Below are 27587 nucleotides of genomic sequence, written 5' to 3'. Positions count from 1 at the left end.
TGATATTAGAGCTTTTGTGTCATTGTTGTAATTTTACAGATTTTTTGTTGTTGCTGCAGTCTGCCAAAAAAGAACAGTCTCACACACTTACATCTATCTATATATTTACTTAAAAACACAGATTTTTTTTCCACGTTTTGGCTCAAATATTCTCTGCACATAAACACTCCATATTTAAACACTAAATGCTGTGCTTTAGCATTGTATTGATGCTAAAGTTGTTGCTAACATACACTGCGTGTTGTGTTGGCTGTTGTTGGTGCTGCTGTTGCTGCTGTTGCTTGTTTATGTCAAGGACATAAATGCTGCGTGTGCAACCAAAAACATTTGTTCAAACTCAGTGATGTGTTAAATGCACAGCAACAATGCAACAACACAATACATACACTCTTTACAGCAAATGCACTTGTTCTGGCAAAAACCGCCTCTCTATCTCTTCACGTTTCGTTAGGAATAGACTGAACACTAAACAGTTACAACAGCAGCCAGCAACAAACTTTGAATTTTGAACTTTTTGCCGTAAAGAAGAAGGAGACGTCGAAGGCGGTTACACACATGTGCTCTTACAAAATATCACTTTAAATTACCCTGATTTCTATTTTCTGTTATTTAGGTTTGTTATTTTCCACGAAGTCAATGTTTGCAATGGGTGTGTATGGAGGCAGGGTTTTTCTAAAAATTAGAAACAACAACAATAGTGTATTTAGAGCGTAAAGTTTTGTAAAACAAGTTCACGTTTTTTACGTTTAATCATAAACTTGTGTTTAAGTTCAACAAAGCTATGAATTTGATGTGACAGTAAAAAACAATCAACGAAATGAACATTTTTTTTTTCGAAAATTAAAAAAAAAACAAAACATCCTAAAAATATGCTTGATTTTCTGGTGAAATTTAAAACATATTACTCATACGCACGAGTGATTTTCAATTTTTGTGAAACAGTACAATTTTATAAAAGATGTGTTGGTGACAGTTCACATTTTAAAGAACTATTGTAGATTCTCAATCTAGATCATGGCTATAAGACAAATAATTACAACAGGACAATAAACAGAATGGAGTAGAATGTAGCTGAGAGACTAGACTAGAGACTAGACTAGAGACTAGACTAGAGACTAGACTAGAGACTAGACTAGAGACTAGACTAGAGACTAGACTAGAGACTAGACTAGAGACTAGACTAGAGACTAGACTAGAGACTAGACTAGAGACTAGACTAGAGACTAGACTAGAGACTAGACTAGAGACTAGACTAGAGACTAGACTAGACTATAGACTAGAGACTAGACTAGAGATTAGACCAGAGACTAGACTAGAGACTAGACTAGAGACTTGACTAGAAACTAGACTAGAGACTAGACTAGAGACTAGACTAGAAACTAGAATAGAGACTAAACTAGAGACTAGACTAGAGACTAGACTAGAGAATAGACTAGAGACTAGACTAGAGACTAGACTAGAGACTAGACTAGAGACTAGACTAGAGACTAGACTAGAGACTAGACTAGAGACTAGACTAGACTAGAGACTAGACTAGACTAGAGACTAGACTGGAGACTAGACTAGAGACTAGACTAGAGACTAGACTAGAGACTAGACTAGAGACTAGACTAGAGACTAGACTAGAGACTAGACTAGAGACTAGACTAGAGACTAGACTAGAGACTAGACTAGAGACTAGACTAGAGACTAGACTAGAGACTAGACTAGAGACTAGACTAGAGACTAGACTAGAGACTAGACTAGACTAGAGACTAGACTAGACTAGAGACTAGACTAGAAACTAGAATAGAGACTAGACTAGAGACTAGACTAGAGACTAGACTAGAGACTAGACTAGAGACTAGACTAGAGACTAGACTAGAGACTAGACTAGAGACTAGACTAGAGACTAGACTAGAGACAAGACTAGAGACTAGACTAGAGACTATACTGGAGACTTGGCTAGAGACTAGACTAGAGACTAGACTAGAGACTAGACTAGAGACTAGACTAGAGACTAGACTAGAGACAAGACTAGAGACTAGACTAGAGACTATACTGGAGACTTGGCTAGAGACTAGACTAGAGACTAGACTAGAGACTAGACTAGAGACTAGACTAGACTAGACTAGAGACTAGACTAGACTAGAGACTAGACTAGAAACTAGAATAGAGACTAGACTAGAGACTAGACTAGAGACTAGACTAGAGACTAGACTAGAGACTAGACTAGAGACTAGACTAGAGACTAGACTAGAGACTAGACTAGAGACAAGACTAGAGACTAGACTAGAGACTATACTGGAGACTTGGCTAGAGACTAGACTAGAGACTAGACTAGAGACTAGACTAGAGACTAGACTAGATACTAGACTAGAGACTAGACTAGAGACTAGACTAGAGACTAGACTAGAGACTAGAAAAGAGACTAGACTAGAGACTAGACTAGAGACTTGGCTAGAGACTAGACTAGAGGCTAGACTAGAGACTAGACTAGAGACTAGACTAGAGACTAGACTAGACTAGAGACTAGACTAGAGACTAGACTAGAGACTAGACTAGATACTAGACTAGAGACTAGACTAGAGACTAGACTAGAGACTAGACTAGATACTAGACTAGAGACTAGACTAGAGACTAGACTAGAGACTAGACTAGAGACTAGACTAGAGACTAGACTAGAGACTAGACTAGAGACTAGACTAGAGACTAGACTAGAGACTGGACTAGAGACTAGACTAGAGACTAGACTAGAGACTAGAGACTAGACTAGAGACTAGACTAGATACTAGACTAGAGACTAGACTAGAGACTAGACTAGAGACTAGACTAGAGACTAGACTAGAGACTAGACTAGAGACTAGACTAGAGACTAGACTAGAGACTAGACTAGAGACTAGACTAGAGACTAGACTAGAGACTAGACTAGAGACTAGACTAGAGACTAGACTAGAGACTAGACTAGAGACTAGACTAGAGACTAGACTACAGACTAGACTAGAGACTAGACTAGAGACTAGACTAGAGACTAGACTAGAGACTAGACTAGAGACTGGACTAGAGAGTGGAGAAGCTCTAGCTTTAAATTTTTTATAGAAAATTTTATTTTAAAATCTAATTTTAAGACAACATATACAAGTTAAGCTTTAATTTTAGTTCTAATTATTATAAATATTGTCAAAAGAGTAAAATTTACACATAAATTAATGATGACACACACAAAAAAAAAACACATTTAATAAATTTTATGCAACATTTAAAAGCATGCATATGTAAAATAAACAAAAATGTGGCAGCAACTCATAAACAAATGTACATATACTAAAAACAAGCATATGAATACATATTACGCATATGTATATGCGAAATAATTACAACATAGAATGTCAGTAATAGTTTACAAGCTTTTTGCTAAGTCTGGGTATAACAAAAAAAAAAGTGTTGCAAAAACGTTTTTCATAAATATTATAGCTGTGCGGAAGGTTTCACATAAGAGCTCAATTTATAATGACTAGTGAAGAGCTGCCAAAACTAGTGTTGCACAGGTAGAGCGAGAGAGGGAAAGGCAAGGTTTTATTTAATCAAGTTGTTTGTTTAATATTTCATGTTTATTAAATTTGTTTAACTGCCTGAGTATGTGAGTGTATATATGAGTTAGTTTCATTACTGTCAAATGTCAAAATAATTTTTTTGAATAAATAATTACATTAAAATAAAATCAAGTTTGTTTTTTTCTTTCTTGATGTTGCATAAATTAAACGGAATTTGCAAATAGTTTACTTTAGTGGAAATAGTAGTAGTGGCAAAAACCCAGCGATTAATATGGAAAAAAGTTTTATTTTGAGTTATTTGCAGTTTTATATTCATATGAAAATATCACTCATACGCCTGAGTTGTAAAGAAATGATTTAAGTGCAAAAAGTATAGTATAATTTAAGGCGCCTGAAAATAACTTGCAACTAAACAAAGTAAGAGTGCTATATTCGGCTGTGACGAATATTATATATCGTTGACCAGAGTATAATTTAAGATAAAGATTGAAAATATTTTTTGATGAAAAAAAATTATTTGCAAGAAATTCCAAAAAAAATTTTTTTTAGAAATTTTTAAATTTAGTTTTTTTTTGTTTTAACAATACTATTATTGAAAAAAATTTTAGGCAAAAGCAAATTTTTGGCGAAAAAAAAACTCGGAGTAAAAATATTTTTCCCGATTTTGACCCATTTTCAGTTCGAATTATTATGGCGTTTTATACGTTGTTGGAATGGTCTTGGTAATGTCTATCATTATTAGATAACTATAATAACAAATAATGCAGATATAGATCAATAATTATTAACATTGACTATTCAATTTTATGTACATATGTATGTATATCAAACAAACAACTAAAAATTTGTGAAAATGAGCAAATTCACTTAATTGTGAATAAATTCGAATACAATCTATGGATTTTTATGATTGATATTTGATTTTGTTCTCAATACACGTAGCTTTGCGACAAAGTAATAAATCTGAAAAATTTCTGCCGTTTTCAATTTTTCATGATTTTTTTAAAACCAAAAAATTTTCTATTTTCACCTAAAAAATATATTTTTTTCTTCAATTTGTTATTATAACTCCGAAACTACTGAGCCGATTGAAATGCAATATATATGTGAACAATTGCTCATAGCATGAGGAAAATGTTTTCAAAATTTAATCAATCAAAAAGAGAACATTAACTACTCAATTTTATGTATATCAAACAAAAAACTAAAATTTTGTGAAAATGAGCTTAATTCACTTAATTGTGAATAAATTCGAAGGGAATAAATCGATTTTTATAATTAATATCTCATTTTGTTCCTATAACATGTGGCTTTGCGATAAAGGAATAAATCTGATCCATTTATGCAGTTTTAGATTTTTTATGATTTTTTTAAAACAAAAAAATTTTAGCTTTTCACATAAAAAATATATTTTTGGCTTAAAACTTGTTATTATAATCCGAAACTACTGAGCCGATTTAAATGCAATATAAACGTGAAAATTTGTATATGGAATGGGAAAAAAGTTTTCAAAATTCAATCAATCGAATGAAGAACATTAAGATCTCAATTTCATGTATATCAAATAAAAAACTAAAATTTTTTGAAAATGAGCTTAATTCACTTAATTGTGAATAAATTCGAAGAGAATCTATGGATTTTTATGATTGATATTTTATTTTGTTCTTAATACATGTAGCTTTACGATAAGGTAATAAATCTGAACAATTTCTGCAGTTTTCGATTTTTCATGATTTTTTTAAAACAAAAAAATTTTAGCTTTTCACATAAAAAATATATTTTTTGCTTAAATTTGTTATTATAACTCCAAAACTACTGAGCCGATTGTAATCCAGTATATATGTGAAAATTTGTATATGAAATGGGCAAAATGTTTTCAAAATTCAATCAATCCAATGAAGAACATTAACCTCTCAATTTTATGTATATCAAACAAAAAACTAAAATTTTGTGAAAATGAGCTTAATTCACTTAATTGTTAAAAAATTCGAAGAGAATCTATGGATTTTTATGATCGATATTTTATTTTGTTCTTATTACATGTAGCTTTGCGATAAAGTAATAAATCTGAACAACTTCTGCCGTTTTCGATTTTTCATGATTTTTTTAAAACAAAAATTTTTTTTATTTTCATGTAAAAAATATATTTTTTGCTTTAAAATTGTTATTATAACACCGAAAGTACTGAGCCGATTGAAACGAAATATATACGTGAACAATTGCACATAGCATGGGAAAAACGTTTTTAAAATTTAATCAATCGAAAGAAGAACAGTAACCACTCAATTTTATGTATATCAAACAAAAAACTAAAATTTTGTGAAAATGAGCAAATTCACTTAATTGTGAAAAAATTTTAAAATAATCTATAGATTTTTATGATCGATATCTCATTTCGTTCCTATTAAATGTCGCTTTGCGACAAAGTAAAAAATCTGAACAATATCCACCACTTTAGATTTTTTATGATTTTTTTAAAACAAAAAAATTTTAGCTTTTCACATAAAAAATATATTTTTTGCTTCAATTTGTTATTATAACTCCGAAACTATTAAGCCGATTGAAACGAAATATCTATGCTAACAATTGCACATAGTATGCAGAAAATGTTTTCAAAATTTAATCAATCAAAAAGAGAACACTAACTACTCAATTTTATTTATATCAAACAAAAAACTAAAAATTTGTGAAAATGAGCAAATTCACTTAATTGTGAATAAATTCGAAAGAAATCAATCAATTTTTATGATTGATATTTTATTGTATTCCCTTTAAATGTGGCTATGCGATACAGCAATAAAATTAAACAATTTTTGTCGTTTTCGATTTTTCATGATTTTTTTAAAACAAAAAAATTTTTTATTTTCACATAAAAAATATATTTTTTGCTTTAAAATTGTTATTATAACTCCAAAACTACTAAGCCGATTAAAATGCAGTATATAAGGGAATTAAAGGCTATATAAATTTAAATTGTCTTAAGTTTATTTTAATAATATGGGACTAACCCTTTTTAAGTTATTATTAATTATGTGGAGAAACAAATGTCTAAAAAAATTTTGTAATTTCACTTAAAAGTTTTTTTTTTAAAAATCCTTTAAATAGAAATTACAAACGGAATGACAAACTTGTATATATCCTTGCCACTCATGCTGAAGGGTATAAAAATGAGGGTGAAAAAATGTTAAGGTAAAAAAAATTTTTTTTTTAAAAAAAAAAATCGGAGTAAAAATATTTTTCCCGGTTTTGACCCATTGTCGGGCCGAATTACTAGGGCGTTTTATACGTCGTTGGAAAGGTCTTTGAAATACCTATCAGTAGATATCCATATTAACTGTGTATATTAATAAGTAATCCATATATCAATAATAATTCCAAAATCGAGGTAGTCCTGGTTTTTTGCTTATATCTCAGCCATTTATTGGCCGATTTTCTCGATTTTTAATAGCAACCGAACCGGCACTATAGCGGTTATATTGATGTATAAATCATGTATGTAAGTTAGTTGGGGTCTACGGAAAGTTGATTTCAACATACAGTTTAAAAATTTCTATGTCCACTCCACTTTCTATAACGATGAAAAATTTAGATATTACAAACTGAATGGCAAACTTATATTAAGGGTGTAGGGTATTAAAATCAATTAGCTTTTAAACTGAGTTTTCTTTGTATTTTCTAACAAAGAAAAAAACTTGTTAAAAGTTAAAGCAAAACACCAGCCAATACTTAGACATACACTTGTTATAGTTTAGAACTTAAAAATGTTTAATATTGATTTCAAACTAATATTTTTATTCTTATTCTTTACATTTCTTTTTAGTACTTGACTGCCAGGTCAGCGACTGGGGCCAGTGGAGTGACTGCAGTTTAGCCTGTGGCTCTGGCATCATGACGCGCACACGTCAAGTTTTACAGCCGGCCCAAAATGGTGGCAAACATTGTCCTGTCTTAATACAAAAACGTGGCTGTCAAGGTTTCCACTGTCATGGCCATCATGATAAGAAAATATTACGTGGTAAGTACTAACTAACACAAAAAACAATTAAATTTAATTTGGCCGGAGTAAAAAAAAGCCACAATTATACATAAAGCGTAACAAAACTGTCAATTATTAACAAGGCTGACATTAATCGCTGTTCAATCGAGCTGCTTCACTGTTTAACATTGGTGTCTACATGTTTGCTGATAGCACAGGCATTGTGTCATTAAGCCATCCGAGTCATCAACGTTAGAGTCATTATCGTCAGCTCTATTATAAAAACATACCAGCAACCACCTCTACAGCCATGTTGCGTGTTATTAATGCCACTTATTTTTATATTATTAAAATTGTTTCATATAAATTTTCCTGTACAGGGTGTGGTAAACAGTTGAAAAGGTGTTGTTGCTATTTGCTGGCACACTTAAAAATGTCAGGCTCTGCGGGTGGTTGTCATTTAATAAATGTATTTTTTAATTAAATCTTTTATAATGGAAAACTATTATTAAATCTTGTAAGCGAAAAAAAAAACAAGGAGCTAATGAAAAAATAGAAAAATAAATTTCCAAAAACGTTTAATTTGTGTGATTTTCGAACAGAAAACTAATAAAAAAATCATTAAAAAATATATATTTGTGTTTCTTGAGGAGAAGCAAAAAATATATTTTTTATGTGAAAATAAAAAATTTTTTTTTTTTTTAAAAATCATGAAAAATTGAAAATGGCGGAAATTGTTCAGATTTATTGCTTTATCGCAAAGCTACATGTATGGCCTTTAAGCCGCTTATATATTGCGTTTTAATCGGCTCCGTTATTTCGGAGCTATAATAACAAATTTAAAGCAAAAAATATATTTTTTATGTGAAAATAGCAAAATTTTTTGTTTAAAAAATCATGAAAAATCGAAAACGGCGGAAATTGTTCAAATTTATTACTTTATCGCAAAGCTACATGTATTAGGAATAAAACAAAAATATCAATCATAAAAATCGATGAATTCTCTTTGAATTTATTCACAATTAAGTGAATTCGCTCATTTTCACAAAATGTTAGTTCTTTTTTTGATATACATAAAATTGAGTTGTTAATGTTCTTCTTTCGATTAATTGAATTCTGAAAACAATTTCCTGATGCTATGTACAAATTTTCACATATATAATACGTTTCAATCAGCTAAGCAATTTCGGAGTTATAATAACAAATTTGTAGCCAAAAATATATTTTTTATGTGAAAATAAAAAAATTTTTTGATTTAAAAAAATCATAAAAAATAGAAAACGGCAAAAACTGTGCAAATTTATAACCTTAACACAAACCTACGTGTAATGGGAACAAAATAAAATATCAGTCATAAATATCGATGAATTGTGTTCGAATTTATTCACAATTAAGTAAATTCGCTCATTTTCACAAAATTTTAGTTTTTTGTGTGATATACATAAAATTGAGTAGTTAATGTTCTCCTTTCGATTGATTGAATTTTGAAAACATTTTCCCGATGTTATATATAAATTTTCACTTATATATTGCATTTCAATCGGCTCAGTAGTTTCGGAGTTATAATAACAAATTTGAAGCCAAAAATATATTTTTTATGCGAAAATAGCAAAATTTTTTGTTTTAAAAAAATCATAAAAAATCGAAAATGGCGGAAACTGTCCAAATTTATTATTCTATCGCAAAGCTACATGTAATAAGAAGAAAATAAAATATCAATCATGAAAATCTATGAATTCTTTTCGAATTTTTTCACAATTAAGGGAATTCGCTCATTTTCAAAAATATTAGTTATTTGTTTGATATACATAAAATTGAGTAGTTAATGTTCTTCTTTCGATTGATTGAATTTTGAAAACATTTTCCCCATATTATATACAAATTTTCATTTATATATTGCATTTCAATCGGCTCAGTAATTTCGGAGTTATAATAACAAATTTGAAGCCAAAAATATATTTTTTTTGTGAAAATAGCAAATTTTTTTGTTTTAAAAAAATCATAAAAAATAGAAAACGGCCAAAGTTGTACAAATTTTTTCCTTTATCGCAAAGCCACATGTACTAGGAACAAAATAAAATATCAGTCATAAATATCGATGAATTGTGTTCGAATTTATTCACAATTAAGTAAATTCGCTCATTTTCACAAAATTTTAGTTTTTTGTGTGATATACATAAAATTGAGTAGTTAATGTTCTCCTTTCGATTGATTGAATTTTGAAAACATTTTCCCGATGTTATATATAAATTTTCACTTATATATTGCATTTCAATCGGTTCAGTAGTTTCGGAGTTATAATAACAAATTTGAAGAAAAAAATATATTTTTTATGTGAAAATAAAATTTTTTTTGTTTTAAAAAAATCATAAAAAATCGAAAACGGACAAAGTTGTCCAAATTTATTACATTATCGCAAAACTACATGTAATAGGAATAAAATAAGATATCGATCATAAAAATCGATAAATTCTCTTCGAATTTATTCACAATTAAGTGAATTCGCTCATTTTCACAAAATTTTAGTTTTTTGTTTGATATACATAAAATTGAGTAGTTAATGTTCTTCTTTCGATAAATTGAATAATGAAAGCATTTTCCCCATGTTATATACAAATTTTCACTTATATATTGGATTTCAATCGGCTTAGTAATTTCGGAGTTATAATAACAAATTTGAAGATAAAAATATATTTTTTATGTGAAAATAAAAAAAATTTTTGTTTTAAAAAAATCATAAAAAATCGAAAACTGCAGAAATTGTTAAGATTTATTACTCTATCGCAAAGTCACATATAATAGGAACAAAATGCGATATCGATCATAAAAATCGATATTAAAAATAATAATTTCTGAGGCGGGCCATTTAGAAATACTTAAGAAAACGTTAAGAAATACTAAAATTAATCAAGCATTTTCCAACCTCTACTCTATTCATTAAAATGTTCCTCCAACTTATATTTCTAACATAAATTTTCTTTAATAACATTCATATCCTTCAATAATACTTACATATTTCCTTGAAACCTACCTTCATTCTAACCTGTCTTATACTTATCTGCAAAATTTCACTCAATCATTGAAATTTAAATTAATTCGTCTTTTATTTCACCAATATATTTACACTAAAACCTTGAACCATTATAAGTACAACCAACAACAGCTCAACCATCTCCGACTCCTCCATAAAATTTAACACAACAATCATCATCATCATCATCATCATCATTGGACTGGTTGGCTGACTCACTCGTTGCACGCTTGTTCACCAAAGGAACCTTGACGTAAAAGCACTGAGTCAACATTGTTAAAGCTTTTATGCTTGAATGTATTTTAATCTATAAACAGGGATGAATTAAAATGAGATGTTTGGAAAACTCACACACAAACACACACCAACCGAAACATCCTCCACAATAATGAGTGTTTGACTGGGTGAATGTGTAACGTTCAAGCACATTTTGTTATTCTAAACTAAAAGTGCAAATTGTATAAATTCGTTGCAATTGTTATTAATGTTGAATGGTGTGCAGCCGTGTGAGTTTGTGTTTAATTTTATAGCTGCTCATATCGTTCGTAAACAAAATATTTGCCGGGCTGTCGACTTATATGGAGCTGAAAGATAAAATGGAAGGGGTGCCAGCAGGAGTAGAGCCACCAGCAGTTCAATTTGAAATTACAACAGTTACACTTCAACTGACACTAAAGAACAACTTAAAGCAAGACAGAGTAATTGCAAGGAAAATGAATTATATCATGACTAGACTATGACTAGACTATGACTAGACTATGACTAGACTATGACTAGACTATGACTAGACTATGACTAGACTATGACTAGACTATGACTAGACTATGACTAGACTATGACTAGACTATGACTAGACTATGACTAGACTATGACTAGACTATGACTAGACTATGACTAGACTATGACTAGACTATGACTAGACTATGACTAGACTATGACTAGACTATGACTAGACTATGACTAGACTATGACTAGACTATGACTAGACTATGACTAGACTATGACTAGACTATGACTAGACTATGACTAGACTATGACTAGACTATGACTAGACTATGACTAGACTATGACTAGACTATGACTAGACTATGACTAGACTATGACTAGACTATGACTAGACTATGACTAGACTATGACTAGACTATGACTAGACTATGACTAGACTATGACTAGACTATGACTAGACTATGACTAGACTATGACTAGACTATGACTAGACTATGACTAGACTATGACTAGACTATGACTAGACTATGACTAGACTATGACTAGACTATGACTAGACTATGACTAGACTATGACTAGACTATGACTAGACTATGACTAGACTATGACTAGACTATGACTAGACTATGACTAGACTATGACTAGACTATGACTAGACTATGACTAGACTATGACTAGACTATGACTAGACTATGACTAGACTATGACTAGACTATGACTAGACTATGACTAGACTATGACTAGACTATGACTAGACTATGACTAGACTATGACTAGACTATGACTAGACTATGACTAGACTATGACTAGACTATGACTAGACTATGACTAGACTATGACTAGACTATGACTAGACTATGACTAGACTATGACTAGACTATGACTAGACTATGACTAGACTATGACTAGACTATGACTAGACTATGACTAGACTATGACTAGACTATGACTAGACTATGACTAGACTATGACTAGACTATGACTAGACTATGACTAGACTATGACTAGACTATGACTAGACTATGACTAGACTATGACTAGACTATGACTAGACTATGACTAGACTATGACTAGACTATGACTAGACTATGACTAGACTATGACTAGACTATGACTAGACTATGACTAGACTATGACTAGACTATGACTAGACTATGACTAGACTATGACTAGACTATGACTAGACTATGACTAGACTATGACTAGACTATGACTAGACTATGACTAGACTATGACTAGACTATGACTAGACTATGACTAGACTATGACTAGACTATGACTAGACTATGACTAGACTATGACTAGACTATGACTAGACTATGACTAGACTATGACTAGACTATGACTAGACTATGACTAGACTATGACTAGACTATGACTAGACTATGACTAGACTATGACTAGACTATGACTAGACTATGACTAGACTATGACTAGACTATGACTAGACTATGACTAGACTATGACTAGACTATGACTAGACTATGACTAGACTATGACTAGACTATGACTAGACTATGACTAGACTATGACTAGACTATGACTAGACTATGACTAGACTATGACTAGACTATGACTAGACTATGACTAGACTATGACTAGACTATGACTAGACTATGACTAGACTATGACTAGACTATGACTAGACTATGACTAGACTATGACTAGACTATGACTAGACTATGACTAGAATTGAATATTTAGACCTTTTCGCACCTTCAAGTTTCTGCTTTTCATTGATTGAGCCATAAGAAACTGCTACATTTAGCTTAAACTTGTAAAAGCACAAATATAATATAGAAGTCTTGAAACAGTATTTAATGCCTGCAGTTATGAAGCCATTAAAAATAACAGTCTCTGTCTTGGCAGTAAATGAATGAATGTTTTTAAATGAACAAACGTCTAACTAGTTCGACGAACAAACACATTGTGTTAGAATTTCAGTCTATTATTATGTCTAACTGTCTGACTATTTGGCTCAAGTAAATTATTGTATGAATAAGAGTTAACAAGATGTAGCAATAAAACGTTTTATACTAGAAATGTTTTTAAAGTAAAGAAAAAAGTTGAGTTTGTAATTTTTTTTAATGCACACACTCTCACTCACTGAAATGGTTTCTTCTAGTGTTTTGTTTGGCTTTAAAATTTTCTAACACTGACACTATAAACTCAGTTCTTATCCGGTCACATACACATTTATATATAGAAGAGAGTCTTTGGTAGAGTATGTGGGAGTAAATGTTGATTTTTGTTGAAGGGGTGTATGTGTATTTTTTTTAATTTAGCTTGAAGCCATTATAAATATTATAGGGATTTTTTTGCAGTAATTGTTGTTCTACAGGAGGTTGAAATATGAGGTGTTTTACTTCAAGATTTTATCGTAACATTTTTCAGTTTTAGATTAACACTCTTTATGTTTTACCCTTTAAAATTTGTATAGCTTTTGTTGAAGCATTTGTGTTAGATTATTGATATTTACTTGATTGGATTACTACACTTTTTGTTCATTTTTTACTGGATTGTGTTGGCGTCTTCATTTTCCTCCCCCAAAGACATTAATAATCTTGTCAGTTTCTTTTTTTGTTGAAAGCTAAAATGTTGCAGGAAATTAAACACCTCTCTCTAGACTTCCCCTTTTTATATATACAAGATTTTTATAGGAAAAATCCTTTAAACTTTAAATGCACTTATCTGGCAATTGTCCTTTGAATATTTATAAAGGTCAGTTGGTTGCTGGCGAGTAAAAGTGTTTGAAATTGTGCAAGTATTTCCAAGATACTGCTTTCAGTGCAATTATTCTTAACAGCTTAAGTGTTCTTCATCTCTCTCTCTTTCTCTCCTCAACTATTTCCAAGTAGGGGAGAAATAACATTTATAGATGGCTTTACAAATTGTTTACACTTTCAGTTAATGGACAATGTTGAAAAGAACAAATATTTCTCACTGTTAGTGCTTTTGCTTTGCTTTATTTGAGAGCAAAGTACATATGAGTAATATTTAATGATGACAAGTGAAATGTGTCAGTTTTATTATAAACTAGGGGAAAGAAATCAATTTTGAATAATTCATTTTATGGCAGATTTTCTATAGTTTTGGAAAGAGACTAGAGACGAGACTAGAGGCGAGACCAGAGACGAGAGTAGAGACGAGACTAGAGACGATATTATAGACGAGACAAGAGACGAGACTAGAGACGAGACTAGAGACGAGAGTAGAGACGAGACTAGAGACGAGACTAGAGGCGAGACTAGTGACGAGACTAGAGACGAGACTAGAGACGAGACTAGAGACGAGACTAGAGACGAGACTAGATACGAGAGTAGAGACGAGACTAGAGACGAGACTAGAGACGAGACTAGAGACGAGACTAGAGACGAGACTAGAGACGAGACTAGAGACGAGACTAGAGACGAGACTAGAGACGAGACTAGAGACGAGACTAGAGACGAGACTAGAGACGAGACTATAGACGAGACTAGAGACGAGACTAGAGACGAAACGAAACGAAACGAAACGAAACGAGACGAGACGAGACGAGACGAGACTAGAGACAAGACTAGAGACGAGACTGGAGAGGAGACTAGAGACGAGACCAGATTCGGGATTAGAGACTAGATACGAGACAAGAGACTAGATACGAGACTAGAGACGAGACTAGAGACGAGACTAGAGACGAGACTAGAGTCGAGACTAGAGACGAGACTAGAGACGAGACTAGAAACGAGACTAGAGACGAGACTAGAGACGAGACTAGAGACGAGACTAGAGACGAGACTAGAGACGAGACTGGAGACGAGACTAGAGACGAGACTAGAGACGAGACCAGAGACGAGACTAGAGACGAGACTAGAGACGAGACTAGAGACGAGACTAGAGACGAGACTAGATACGAGACTAGAGACGAGACTATAGACGAGCCTAGAGACGAGACTAGAGACGAGACAAGAGACGAGACTAAAGACGAGACTAGAAACGAGACTAGAAACGAGACTAGAAACGAGACTAGAGACGAGACTAGAGACGAGACTAGAGACGAGACTAGAGACGAGACTAGAGACGAGACTAGAGACGAGACTAGAGACGAGACTAGAGACGAGACTAGAGACGAGACTAGAGACGAGACTAGAGACGAGACTAGAGACGAGACTAGAGACGAGACTAGAGACGAGACTAGAGACGAGACTAGAGACGAGACTAGAGACGAGACTAGAGACGAGACTAGAAACGAGACTAGAGACGAGACTAGAGACGAGAGACGAGACTAGAGACGAGACTAGAGACGAGACAAGAGACGAGACTAGAGACGAGACTAGAGACGAGACTAGAGACGAGACTAGAGACGAGACTAGAGACGAGACTAGAGACGAGACTAGAGACGAGACTAGAGACGAGACTAGAGACTAGACTAGAGACGAGACTAGAGACGAGACTAGAGACGAGACTAGAGACGAGACTAGAGACGAGACTAGAGACGAGACTAGAGACGAGACTAGAGACGAGACTAGAGACGAGACTAGAGACGAGACTAGAGACGAGACTAGAGACGAGACTAGAGACGAGACTAGAGACGAGACTAGAGACGAGACTAGAGACGAGACTAGAGACGAGACTAGAGACGAGACTAGAGACGAGACTAGAGACGAGACTAGAGACGAGACTAGAGACGAGACTAGAGACGAGACTAGAGACGAGACTAGAGACGAGACTAGAGACGAGACTAGAGACGAGACTAGAGACGAGACTAGAGACGAGACTAGAGACGAGACTAGAGACGAGACTAGAGACGAGACTAGAGACGAGACTAGAGACGAGACTAGAGACGAGACTAGAGACGAGACTAGAGACGAGACTAGAGAGAAGATTAGAGACGAGACTAGAGACTAGAGACTAGAGACTAGACTAGTGACAAGGGTAGAGACGAGATTGGAGTAGACTAGAAACGACACTAGAGACGAAACTGGAGACGAGAACAGAGACGAGTTTATAGACGAGACAAGAGACGAGACTAGAAACGAGACTAGAGACGAAGCAATTAGGGAGACTAGAGACAAGACTAGAAACGAGACTAGAATCGAGACTAGAATCGTGATTAGATAAGAGATTAGAGACGAGACTAGAGACGAGACTAGAGACGAGACTAGAGACGAGACTAGAGACGAGACTAGAGACGAGACTAGTGACGACACTCTAGACAAAACATTAGACGAGACTCTGGAATAGAGTATAGTTGAGACTATGGACAAGACTTTATAGACGAGTCTTTATAGACGAGGCTTTCTAGACTTGACTCTGGAAGAGGCTATAGGCAAGACTCTGGACAAAACTATAGACAAGACTATCAACGAAGCTATAGAGAATTTATGATACTAGAAACACCACTAAATATTAGATTATAGACGAGTATAGAGACGAGACTATAGACAAAACCATAGACGAGACCAAAAATTAAAATATGGACGAAACTGTAAACGAAATTTTCAACGAGACTAGAGACAATATTATAGACAAGACTATAGAGAAGTCTATAGACAATTCTAGAGACAAAAATATAGATGAAAATCTTGACGAAGGCTATTGATGAGATTATAGACGAGAATAGAGACAAGATTGTGGACTAGACTAGAGACGAGACTAGAGACAAGATTATAGACGAGTTATAGACGAAACTATAGACTATAGATTTGACTAGACTGCAGACTAGCCAAAAAGTTCATTAGTATTATTTTCCTTTAACTTTAATTGGAATATAAAAACTTACCTGCTTTATTGTTTACCATTGTTTTCATAGCCTACTTTTAGGCAAATTAAGTTGTAGTAAATGTTATTAGCTGTATGCTCTTTTACCATTCTCTCCTTAACACTACATTGTGTGCATGTTAAATTTTAATAATTCGCTCATAAAATGCACAGAGAAAATTAGTTGCTTGTTTGTTTTTATTATTTGTATTCATTCCCCTCTACAGCTAAGGTGTTTAAGAAATTAGCTTGTGCTTAGAAAATTATGCTAATTTTATATGTTGACATACATATTTACCTTTTCTTGCTTCAGCTTGTTTTTGATGTCAAAGAAATTTCGCTGTTTTTTTGTGTGTTTGTGTTTGTATATGAGCATTTCAGCTAATGATAATTGCGTCAAATAAAAGCCTAATAGTAGGCTATGAAAAAAAACAACACAACACAAACAACATTAAAGTAAAACAATTTGCCAGAAAAGGAAAAACAATTAATGTTTATGAGGCATTTAAAGTTTAATGTTATTTAAAAATGGTGGATAATAAAGGTGTTAAAGAGCTTGAAAACAATATTTTTAAAGGAAAACATATGTCTAGATAAATAAGGCTTAAGTCAAGGTTGTTTAATAACAATGCTCTTTTTTATTGAGTCATATTAAATATTAATTTAAAATAATAAAGCATACTTTAAGGAGTTTAATGATAGCAAACGTTTTTCTTTAGATTTTTTAACAATTTATAGTTGAAATCATGATATTTAAACAAATATATTTTATTTTTTCCATTTAGCACATACAAAATAAACACCCCTTAAGCTGGCACGTTTATTTTTATTTATATTAAAATGAGTAGACAAATAAGATTTAGTTTGTTTATAAAAATTTTATATGAAAATTCCCCTCTAACCAAAGCCTGTTATGATTTTCAAATCTATAACACATAAACACTCGTTTACAGCTTTACCATTTTAAGCGTATATATGTACGAGTAGTCTAATAATAATGCCACAAAATTTATCATCAATTTTACCTTAAAATCCCATTTCGAGTCGATTTGCTTGATACAATGCTAAAGCTCGCTAACTTCAATTATATTTTATTTATTCGCGTATAATAATATGCCTGGAAATCTGTGTTAGGGGGGGAGGGGATGTGATACACACAATATAAAGCACAGTGGTTTTAATTAAAGATAAAAGTTTTAAAAATTTATATTTTTTGTTTGTTTAAATTATAATAAAATGTTTAATATTTGATATATTCAAACCATATTCGGCAAATGAATACCTTAAAATGACCTGATTAATTTTACCAAATTTCATGTAAATCGCTTATATAACTAAGAAGCTCTTCATATATCCTTTTTTTCAGTCTTACAAAAATTAAATTTTTTTTATGCAAAAATACAAAATATAACTTATAATAAGCAATTTGTTCATAATTTTTTTTTATTTTTATTTTTTGTTTTTCTTTAAACTTCTGCTGAATTTCTAAAACTTTATGAAATGTTACCGAATTTTGTATATGAATAGCACATGGTGTGCTCTATTATTATACCAAATATTTTTGAAATTGCACCAATGACAACGAATCCTCCCATATATCCTTTTTTTGAAACCTGCTTTAATTCAAGTTTTTTAAGAAAAACTTACACCTACAGCTTTATAAAGGTATCTCATGATATTTACTTTTTATTAATTTTAATTTTATTTTTTAAAATTTAAAAAAAAAAAAAAAAAAAATTCGATCAATTGTTACAAAATTTGGTAAATGAATATATTATGGTGTAATCAATCATAATATTAGATATCTTTAATATTGCTTCAATAACAAGAAAGCTTTCTATATATCCTTTATATACTACATTCAAAATATTATAGAATTCATTTCATATCGTTTTTTAATATGTTTAAACAGTCTGCCAATAGTTCTTAGTGTAGCCTTTTTCTAATTTATGTTATGAAAATGTTTAGTCAATCTTGCCTTTAGTCTGCCAGTAAAAAAATTATTTCTGTAAATCAAATAGTACAGCTTCCCGCCATATATCCTTTTTTGATAAGTATTAAAAATTTTATTTTTGTTATGAAAATGGTTAGCAAATCATGTCCTTGGTGTGCATGCTGAGAAATATTAGTGTAGTTCTAATATTATGGAATTTCGTCATATATCCTTTTTTTGAAATTTTTCAAAATTAAAATTTTATTATGAAAATGGTTATATAATCAAGTCATTAGAGTGCCTATTAAAATTTATTGATGTAGTTCAACAAATAGATGATTTTGCCATATATCCTTTTTTTGATATTCATCAAAATTAAATTTTTTTTATTAAAATGGCTAGCAAATCATTAACTTAGTGTGTATGCTAAGAAATATTAGTGTAGTTCTAAGATTATGGAATTTCGCCATATATCCTTTTTTTTGAAAATTAACAAAATCCGAATTTTTTTATGAAAATAGTTACATAATCAAGTCATTAGAGTGCCTATAAAAATATTTTGATGAAGTTCAACAAATAAAGAATTTCACCATATATCCTTTTTTTGATAGTTATCAAAATTAATTTTTTTATGAAAATGGTTAGCAAATCATGTCCTTAGTGTATATGCTTAATAATATTAGTGTATTTCTAATATTATAGAATTTCGCCATATATCCTTTTTCTGAAAATTAACCAAATCCAAATTTTGTTATGAAAATGGTTACATAATCAAGTCTTTAGAGTGCCTATAAAAATGTATTGATGTACTTCAACAAATAGAGAATTTCGTCATATATCCTTTTTTTGATAATTGTCAAAATTACGTTTTTGTTATATAAATGGTTAGAAAATCATGTCATTAGTATGTCTGCCAAAAATGATTTGCTTAACTCCAATAATATAGATTTCCGCCATATATCCTTTTTTTGAAAATTAACAAAAATCTGAATTTTATTATGAAAATGGTTACATAATCAAGTCATTAGAGTGCCTATAAAAATGTTTTGATGTAGTTCAACAAATTGAGAATTTCTCCATATATCCTTTTTTTGAAAATCATCAAAATTAAATTTTTATTATGGAAATGTTTAGCAAATCATGTCATTAGTGTGATTGCTAAGAAATGTTAATGTAGTTTTAATATTAAGGAATTTCGCCATATATCCTTTATTTGAATATTATCAAAATTAAAAATTTTCTTATGAAAATGGTTATAAAAACAAATAGTTAGTGTTCACACAGAAAATTATTTTTGGAAAATTCTATAATATAGAATTTTGCCATATATCCTTTATTCATAAATTTGAAAAAAAATAGTTTTTTTATGGAAATGGTTAGAGAATCATGTTATTAGTGCAATTGTTAAAAATTATTACGGTAATTACAATATTAGAGAATTCCGCCATATATCCTTTTTATGGAAATTATGAAAATTAGAGTTTTGTTACTAAAAAGTTTAGAAAATCATGTCCTTAGTTTATCTACTAAGATTTAGAAATGTAGGTTGTAAAGTGGAGTAGCCCGCCATATATCCTTTTTTTGGAAAATTTTTAAAAACCTAAAATTTTAGTGTTCTTTGAAAATATTTGAAAGTACAATGATGTTTTACGTAAATTTTAGAGATTATTTATATTATTCTTATGATGTTCCAGTTACTTTACTTTCTTTTTATTTCCCTGAAATCCTTAAAAAAATTCCTTATTATTTATTTTAAACACTTTCTCACAAAATCTTATTTTTTTTTAATTTTTTACTTGAGAAATCCCTGTGTGTTAGCGACAATTACATGGTTTACACGATTCTTTTCAGACACGCATGATTTTGTTTTGAAATTTGCCAACCTTACCTCACACCAAAATAGCCTCAAGTTCTTTCTGAACCTGCAGCCAAATAAGCAGCATATTTTTACTGTTTATAACTCAACAATAATAATAACAACAACAACAATACCTTTTAACTTACACTTTTACATACAGTTGCTTAATAGACCAACACTAACAACACTTTCACTTTGTAGCACAAACATACTAACTCTCATTTATATACAAACAAATATAACAACACATACTCACGAGTATGATAAATAAATAAATGTAAACATTTATTTGCAATCATCACAACAACAGAAACGTAAGCAGTATGTAATAAAAATCAACCCAAAGAGAACCACAAACAAATAAAAATATTTTCATGACTATTCGCTTTCTCACTATCTCTCTCACTCTCTCTACCATGTGAACACTGAACAGTTACAAACACGTGTGTTTACATATGTAGGTATGTTTGTATATAAGTGATTGTTTACGAATTATTTGCATGTAAAAATAACATTTGTTTACTTTATTACCTCTCTACTGCTTTCGCCATCTTTACTCCCTCTCCCACTATTTCTCATAACAGTTTTTTTTGGTTTGGTTTGTTTTTCAAATATTTACCATTAAGTGAGTGTAGGTATGTATGTATGTATATGAAGGAATGTGTAGGAGTATTAGCATTTATTATTTTACATATTTTGCGAGTATGTGTCATGTGTTTGTTTGTATATAAATTGTTTTTTTTTTTCTGATTGTGTGTTTTATTGTATAGAAAATTTATTCTTTATTATGTTCATAAACCACTAAAGTAAATAAATAATAACAATGTAAATAATATAAACAATAAGACTATTTATATGTAAAATATTTATTTGTAAATATATGAATGCGTACACAACAATTTTTATATTTCAATATTCGGTATTTATTTATTTGGTACACAAACAGCTTCAACAATAGTGGTTTGTAAAGCAAAAATGTACATATTTGTCAATTTAAAAATGAAAAAATACAAAAAAATTTTTTTTAATCAATAAAATCATTGTGGTGTTAGTGGTAAATACATATTTAAAATGATTGAAGCAAATACTTAAAAGGTTAATATAAAAATGGCTGTAATTTCTATGAACCTTAAGCAAATGTTTTGAAATTATGAAAATGAACGACAAATAAGGTGCTTAAAATTTAACAAAAGAAATTTTGGAAAAATGTCTTATGGAAAAAAAGCTCGCCATATATCCTTTTTTAAAAAGTTCTTAAAAATTAAAAATTAGCTTAAAAATGTGTTAAAGAGACATTAATAAATACATATTTAAAATGATTGAAGTAAATACTTAAAAGGTTAATATAAAAATGGCTGTAATTTTTATGAACCTTAAGCAAATGTTTTGAAATTATGAAAATGAAAGCCTAATAAGGTGCTTAAAATTTAACAACAGAAATTTTGGAAAAATGTCTTATGGAAAAAAAGCTCGCCATATATCCTTTTTTAAAAAGTTCTTAAAAATTAAAAATAATCTTAAAAATGCGATAAAGAGACATTAAAAAATAAATATTTAGAAGGACTGAAACAAATTCTTAAAAGTTTAGTATAAAAACGGCTGTAATTTCTATGAACCTTAAGCAAATGTTTTGAAATTATGAAAACGAACGACAAATAAGGTGCTTAAAATTTAACAAAAGAAATTTTTGAAAAATGTCTTATGGAAAAAAAGCTCGCCATATATCCTTTTTTTGAAAAATCTGGAAAATTAAAACTTAGCTTAAAAATGCGGTAAAGAGACATTAACAAATTCATATTTAAAATGATTGAAGCAAATACTTAAAATGTTACTATAAAAACGGCTGTAGATTTTATAAACCTTAAGAAAATGTTTTGAAATTATGAAAATGAAAGCCAAATAAGGTGCTTTAAATGTACCAAAAGAAATTTTAAAAAAATGTCTTATGGAACGGTAGCTCGCCATATATCCTTTTTTGAAAAATCTGGAAAATTAAAACTTAGCTTACAAATGTGGTAAAGAGACATTAATAAATACATATTTGGAAGGACTAAAACAAATTCTTAAAAGTTTAGTAAAAAAACAGCTGTAATTTCTATGAACCTTAAGCAAATGTTTTAAAATTATGAAAATGAAAGCCAAATAAGGTGCTTTTAATGTAACAAAAGAAATTTTTAAAAAATGTCTTAGGGGAAAGAAGCTCGTCATATATCCTTTTTTAATAAGTTCAGGAAAATTAAAACTAAACTTAAAAATGTGGTAATGAGATATTAATAAATTCATATTTAAAATGATTGAAGCCAATACTTAAAAGGTTAATATAAAAACGGCTGTAAATTCTATGAACCTTAAGCAAATGTATTGAAATTATGAAAACGATAGCCAAATCAGATGCTTTAAATGTAACAAAAGAAATTTTGGAAAAATGTCTTATGGAAAAAAAGCTCGCCATATATCCTTTTTTTATAAAATCTTGAAAATAAAAACATAGCTTACAAATGCGGTAATGAAACATTAATAAATACATATTTAAAATGAATGAATAGTGTTTATAAAAAACCGACTTTTTAAAAAACCGGTTTGTCGGTTAACCGAAAATTGGCATTTTTTAGGAAACCGGTTTTTCGGTTAACCGACATCGAAAAAACCGGTTAAACCGGTTAACCGTCATATATATGTAGAAAACATTAAATGTCCAATAAAGTATACACAACTTTGAAATTTTTAGTTTTTAGTAGCCAGGAATAATGGTTAATATTAAATAACTATAAATATACAAAAGTGCAAAGTCCATTTTGTAAAAATTTCAAAATTATTATCTCCGTCAAATGGAATTGAGATACATACACAGAAAAAACTATTTCTTAAACCGTTTCAATTCAAATATTTGTCACATATTGAACTGGTTTCAATTATTTCATAATTAAATCAAGTATTCATTTGCTCAAAAACAAAATTTCTTGATATTTTCTATTGAATTTTGAGTTTTGAATTTGATTATTTTGACAATTGAATATAAAATTTTAAAAACCGGTTAACCGAGTGATAAAAACCGGATAAACCGGTTAACCGAAAATCAACATTTTAAATTAACCGGTTCGCAAAAAACCGAGATTTCAAAGAAAAACCGGTTTTTCGGTTAACCGGTTATCCGGTTTATAAACACTATGAATGAAGCAAATACATAAAATGTTAGTATAAAAACGGCTATAAATTTTATAAACCTTAAGCAAAAGTTTTGAAATTATGAAAACGAATGCCAAATCAGGCGCTTTGAATGTACCAAAAGAAATTTTGAAAAAATGTCTTATGGAACGATAGCTCGCCATATATCCTTTTGTTTGTAAAATTTTGAAAATTAAAATTTAGCTCTCAAATGCATTACTCTATCAAAATTATAAACAAATTTTAACAAACCGGCAATTCAGCTAGCTGAATTAGTAAAATATTTGTGAAAATAGCAATTCTGCTAAATACATTTCTTATATTTATCTTAAATTACTTTAATATATAAAGTTATGTGGCGCTTACATTCATATATTCGTACACACACTAGCCATTAAAGATTTATAAATCTCGTGTAAACCCCCAGCGCCATAAAATAGGCAATCTTAACTTTAAGTTAATTGCTGACAAACAAGCAAATAAGATAAACATTTCATTGCTGTTTTATAATAAACATTATTAAACAAAAGCAAGGACTTGTAGATGATGAGCCTGATTATTACAAAATGGTAATTTTATGAGTTAATACTCGAATTATAAGGCTGGCTAAGTTTATAAGCTTAAACAAACACACACACACATGCTGTGGCAAATAAACAAACAATTAGTAAGCTTTCCTGGCGTAGAGAGGGATAGACATGTATGCGTGTGTGTATGTATAAATAAATAAGCATTTGTTTTTAGACCTCATATAAGTTATAATTAACGTTAAGGTCTAAAAACCACTAAAAGCGTTTGTTTGAGTTAAGCATATAAAACAGCAACAACAACAACAACTACTACTATGTGGCTAGTAAGAGAAAAACTGAAACGTTTGCAGAAAAAAAAGGACTCATTAACGTCATAAAATTAATTGTTAAATCAACATATAAACAAACGAACGCACACACACACAGAGACCCATAAAAAATACACAGACATTTACTTTATATAATAGACCTACAAATATTTAGCTACATACACATATTAAAGCAGCATGTGTAACAGCACACTTCCACCTACTCACCTAACAATCTGCAAAAAGTAATAGCTTTTTTTTGTAAAACTTACACACAGCCACCCTAATAAAATGTATGTGTTTGTGTTATAAAATGACATATTTCGCTTGTGGCAAAAAGACATATTTACCAAAAATTATTGTCTTCCTTTGGCCTCTGTATGTGTGTTTAAATTTAAACGTGTGTTTTTAGGTAAGAATGTAATTAAATGTTATAATTTTGGTGGCTTAAGTTGACTTCTTATAAGGATAAAAATCATCAAAAGTTAGATGATTTAAACCGCACAATGAAAGGATTTTAACTAACATGATTACAGCTTAAAACAGCTTATTTAAAATTATAATTTGCCAAACGTAATTACTCCACAAACAAGGATCAAAACAGTTGTTGGCATTTGAAAAACAAATTTATTGGGCAAACTCTAAGGAGAAATAAAGATTTGTGGAAGTTTTTATAAAAGAATGAAAATCAAATTAATATATGACCATTTTTGTTAATTTTTAAAAATTTCCAAAAAAAAGGATATATGGCAAACTTTTTATGTATAAGACCAAATTAGACAATATTTGGTATTCACATTAATGAGACCATTTTCCATTCCTATGCTCAGTTTTAAGTGATTTGAAGATTTAACAAAGTTTTTGTAGAACTTTATTTTCGAAAAAAAATTAAATTTTTATTTTTTTCTTAAAAATTTAAATATTCTTCAAGAAAGCTTTAAAAATTTTTAAAAAAATATAAATATTTGTAAGTACCAAAAAAGGATATATGGCCATCTTTTTATCTAAAGGACCTACAACATACATTTTTGGTGAAAATGTCCATATGACCATGTCTCATTAATTTTGTAAGTTTCAAGTTATTTGATACAACAACAAAGATTTTATAACAATTTTTATTTATTTTAGTAATGAAAAAATTGAGCAAAGCAATTTTTGGCATTTGAAAAACAAATTTATAGAGCAATCTCTAAGGATAAATAAAGATAAATGAAATTAATATATGCCCATTTTTGTTAATTTTTAAAAATTTCCAAAAAAAGGATATATGGCAAACTTTTTATGTATATGACCTAATTACACAATATTTGGTAGACATATTAATGAGACCATTTGCCATTCATATTCCTAGTTTTAAGTGATTTGAAGTTTTAACAAAGTTTTTGTAGAACTTTATTTTCGAAAAAAAATTAAATTTTTATTTTTTTCTTAAAAATTTAAATATTCTTCAAGAAAGCTTTAAAAATCTGAAAAAAAATATAAATTTTTGTAAGTACCAAAAAAGGATATATGGCAATCTTTTTATGTAAAGGACCTACAATATAAATTTTTGGTGAAAATGTCCATATGACCATGTATCATTAATTTTTTAAGTTTGAAGTTATTTGAGACAACAAAAAAGATTTTATAACAATTTTTAATTACTTTAGTAATGAGAACAAGGATCAAAACAATTGTTAGCATTTGAAAAACAAATCTATGGGACAACCTCTAAGGATAAATAAAGCTTTATTGGTGTTTTCATGTAAGAAATGAAAATAAAATTAATTTATAACCATTTTTGTAAATTTTTAAAAATTTCGAAAAAAAAGGATATATGACAAACTTTTTATGTATATGACCGAATTGCACAATATTTGGTAAACATAACAATGAGACCATTTGCCATTTATATTCTTAGTTTTAAAAGATTTGAAGTTTTAACAAAGTTTTTGTAGAACTTTATTTTCGAAAAAAATTAATTTTTTTTTTTCTTAAAAATTTAAATATTCTTCAAGAAAGCTTTAAACATTTTTAAAAAAAATATAAATTTTTGTAAGTACCAAAAAAGGATATATGGCCATCTTTTTATCTCAAGGTCCTACAATATAAATTTTTGGTGAAAATGTCCATATGACAATGTATCATTAATTTTTTAAGTTTCAAGTTATTTGAGACAACAAAAGAGATTTTATAACAATTTTTAATTACTTTAGTAATGAAAACAAGGATCAAAACAATTGGTGGCATTTGAAAAACAAATTTTTTTGGGAATCCTCTAAGGTGAAATAAAGATTTGTTGGTATTTTTATGTAAGAAATGAAAATCAAATTAATTTATAACCATTTTTGTTAATTTTTAAAAATTTCCAAAAAAAGGATATATGGCAAACTTCTTATGTATATGACGTAATTACACAATATTTGGTAGACATATTAGTGAGACCATTTGCCATTCGTATTCCCAGTTTTAAGTGATTTGAAATTTTAACAAAGTTTTTGTAGAACTTTATTTTCGGAAAAAAATATTATTTTAATTTTTTTCCTAAAAATTTAAATCTTCATTTAAAAATACATCAAAATAATAAAAAAAAACTATAAATTTATTTATTTATCAAAAAAGGATATATGGCAATCTTTTTATCTAAAGAACCTACAATATAAATTTTTGGTGAAAATGTCCATATGACCATATATCATTAATTTCTTAAGTTTCAAGTTATTTGAGACAACAACAAAGATTTTACAACAATTTTTAATTACTTTAGTAATGAAAACAAGGATCAAAACAATTGGTGGCATTTGAAAAACAA

General features: G+C 29.8%; 1 protein-coding gene across 1 annotated transcript in view; it reads left to right on the top strand.

The window, feature by feature from the left end:
- The window catches only part of vex (vexed), a 49283-nt gene that overhangs the window by 19050 nt on the left and 2646 nt on the right, over positions 1-27587 (top strand). The window contains exon 2 of the mRNA XM_065509586.1: positions 7354-7548. Coding sequence (XP_065365658.1) covers positions 7354-7548 — 195 coding nt within the window. The remainder of the gene's footprint in view (positions 1-7353; positions 7549-27587) is intronic.

Source organism: Calliphora vicina, chromosome 4 (assembly GCF_958450345.1).
Source record: "Calliphora vicina chromosome 4, idCalVici1.1, whole genome shotgun sequence".
Lineage (NCBI taxonomy): Eukaryota > Metazoa > Arthropoda > Insecta > Diptera > Calliphoridae > Calliphora > Calliphora vicina.
Note: the sequence above shows the minus strand (reverse complement) of the source record. Positions and strands in the feature narration are given on the sequence as shown.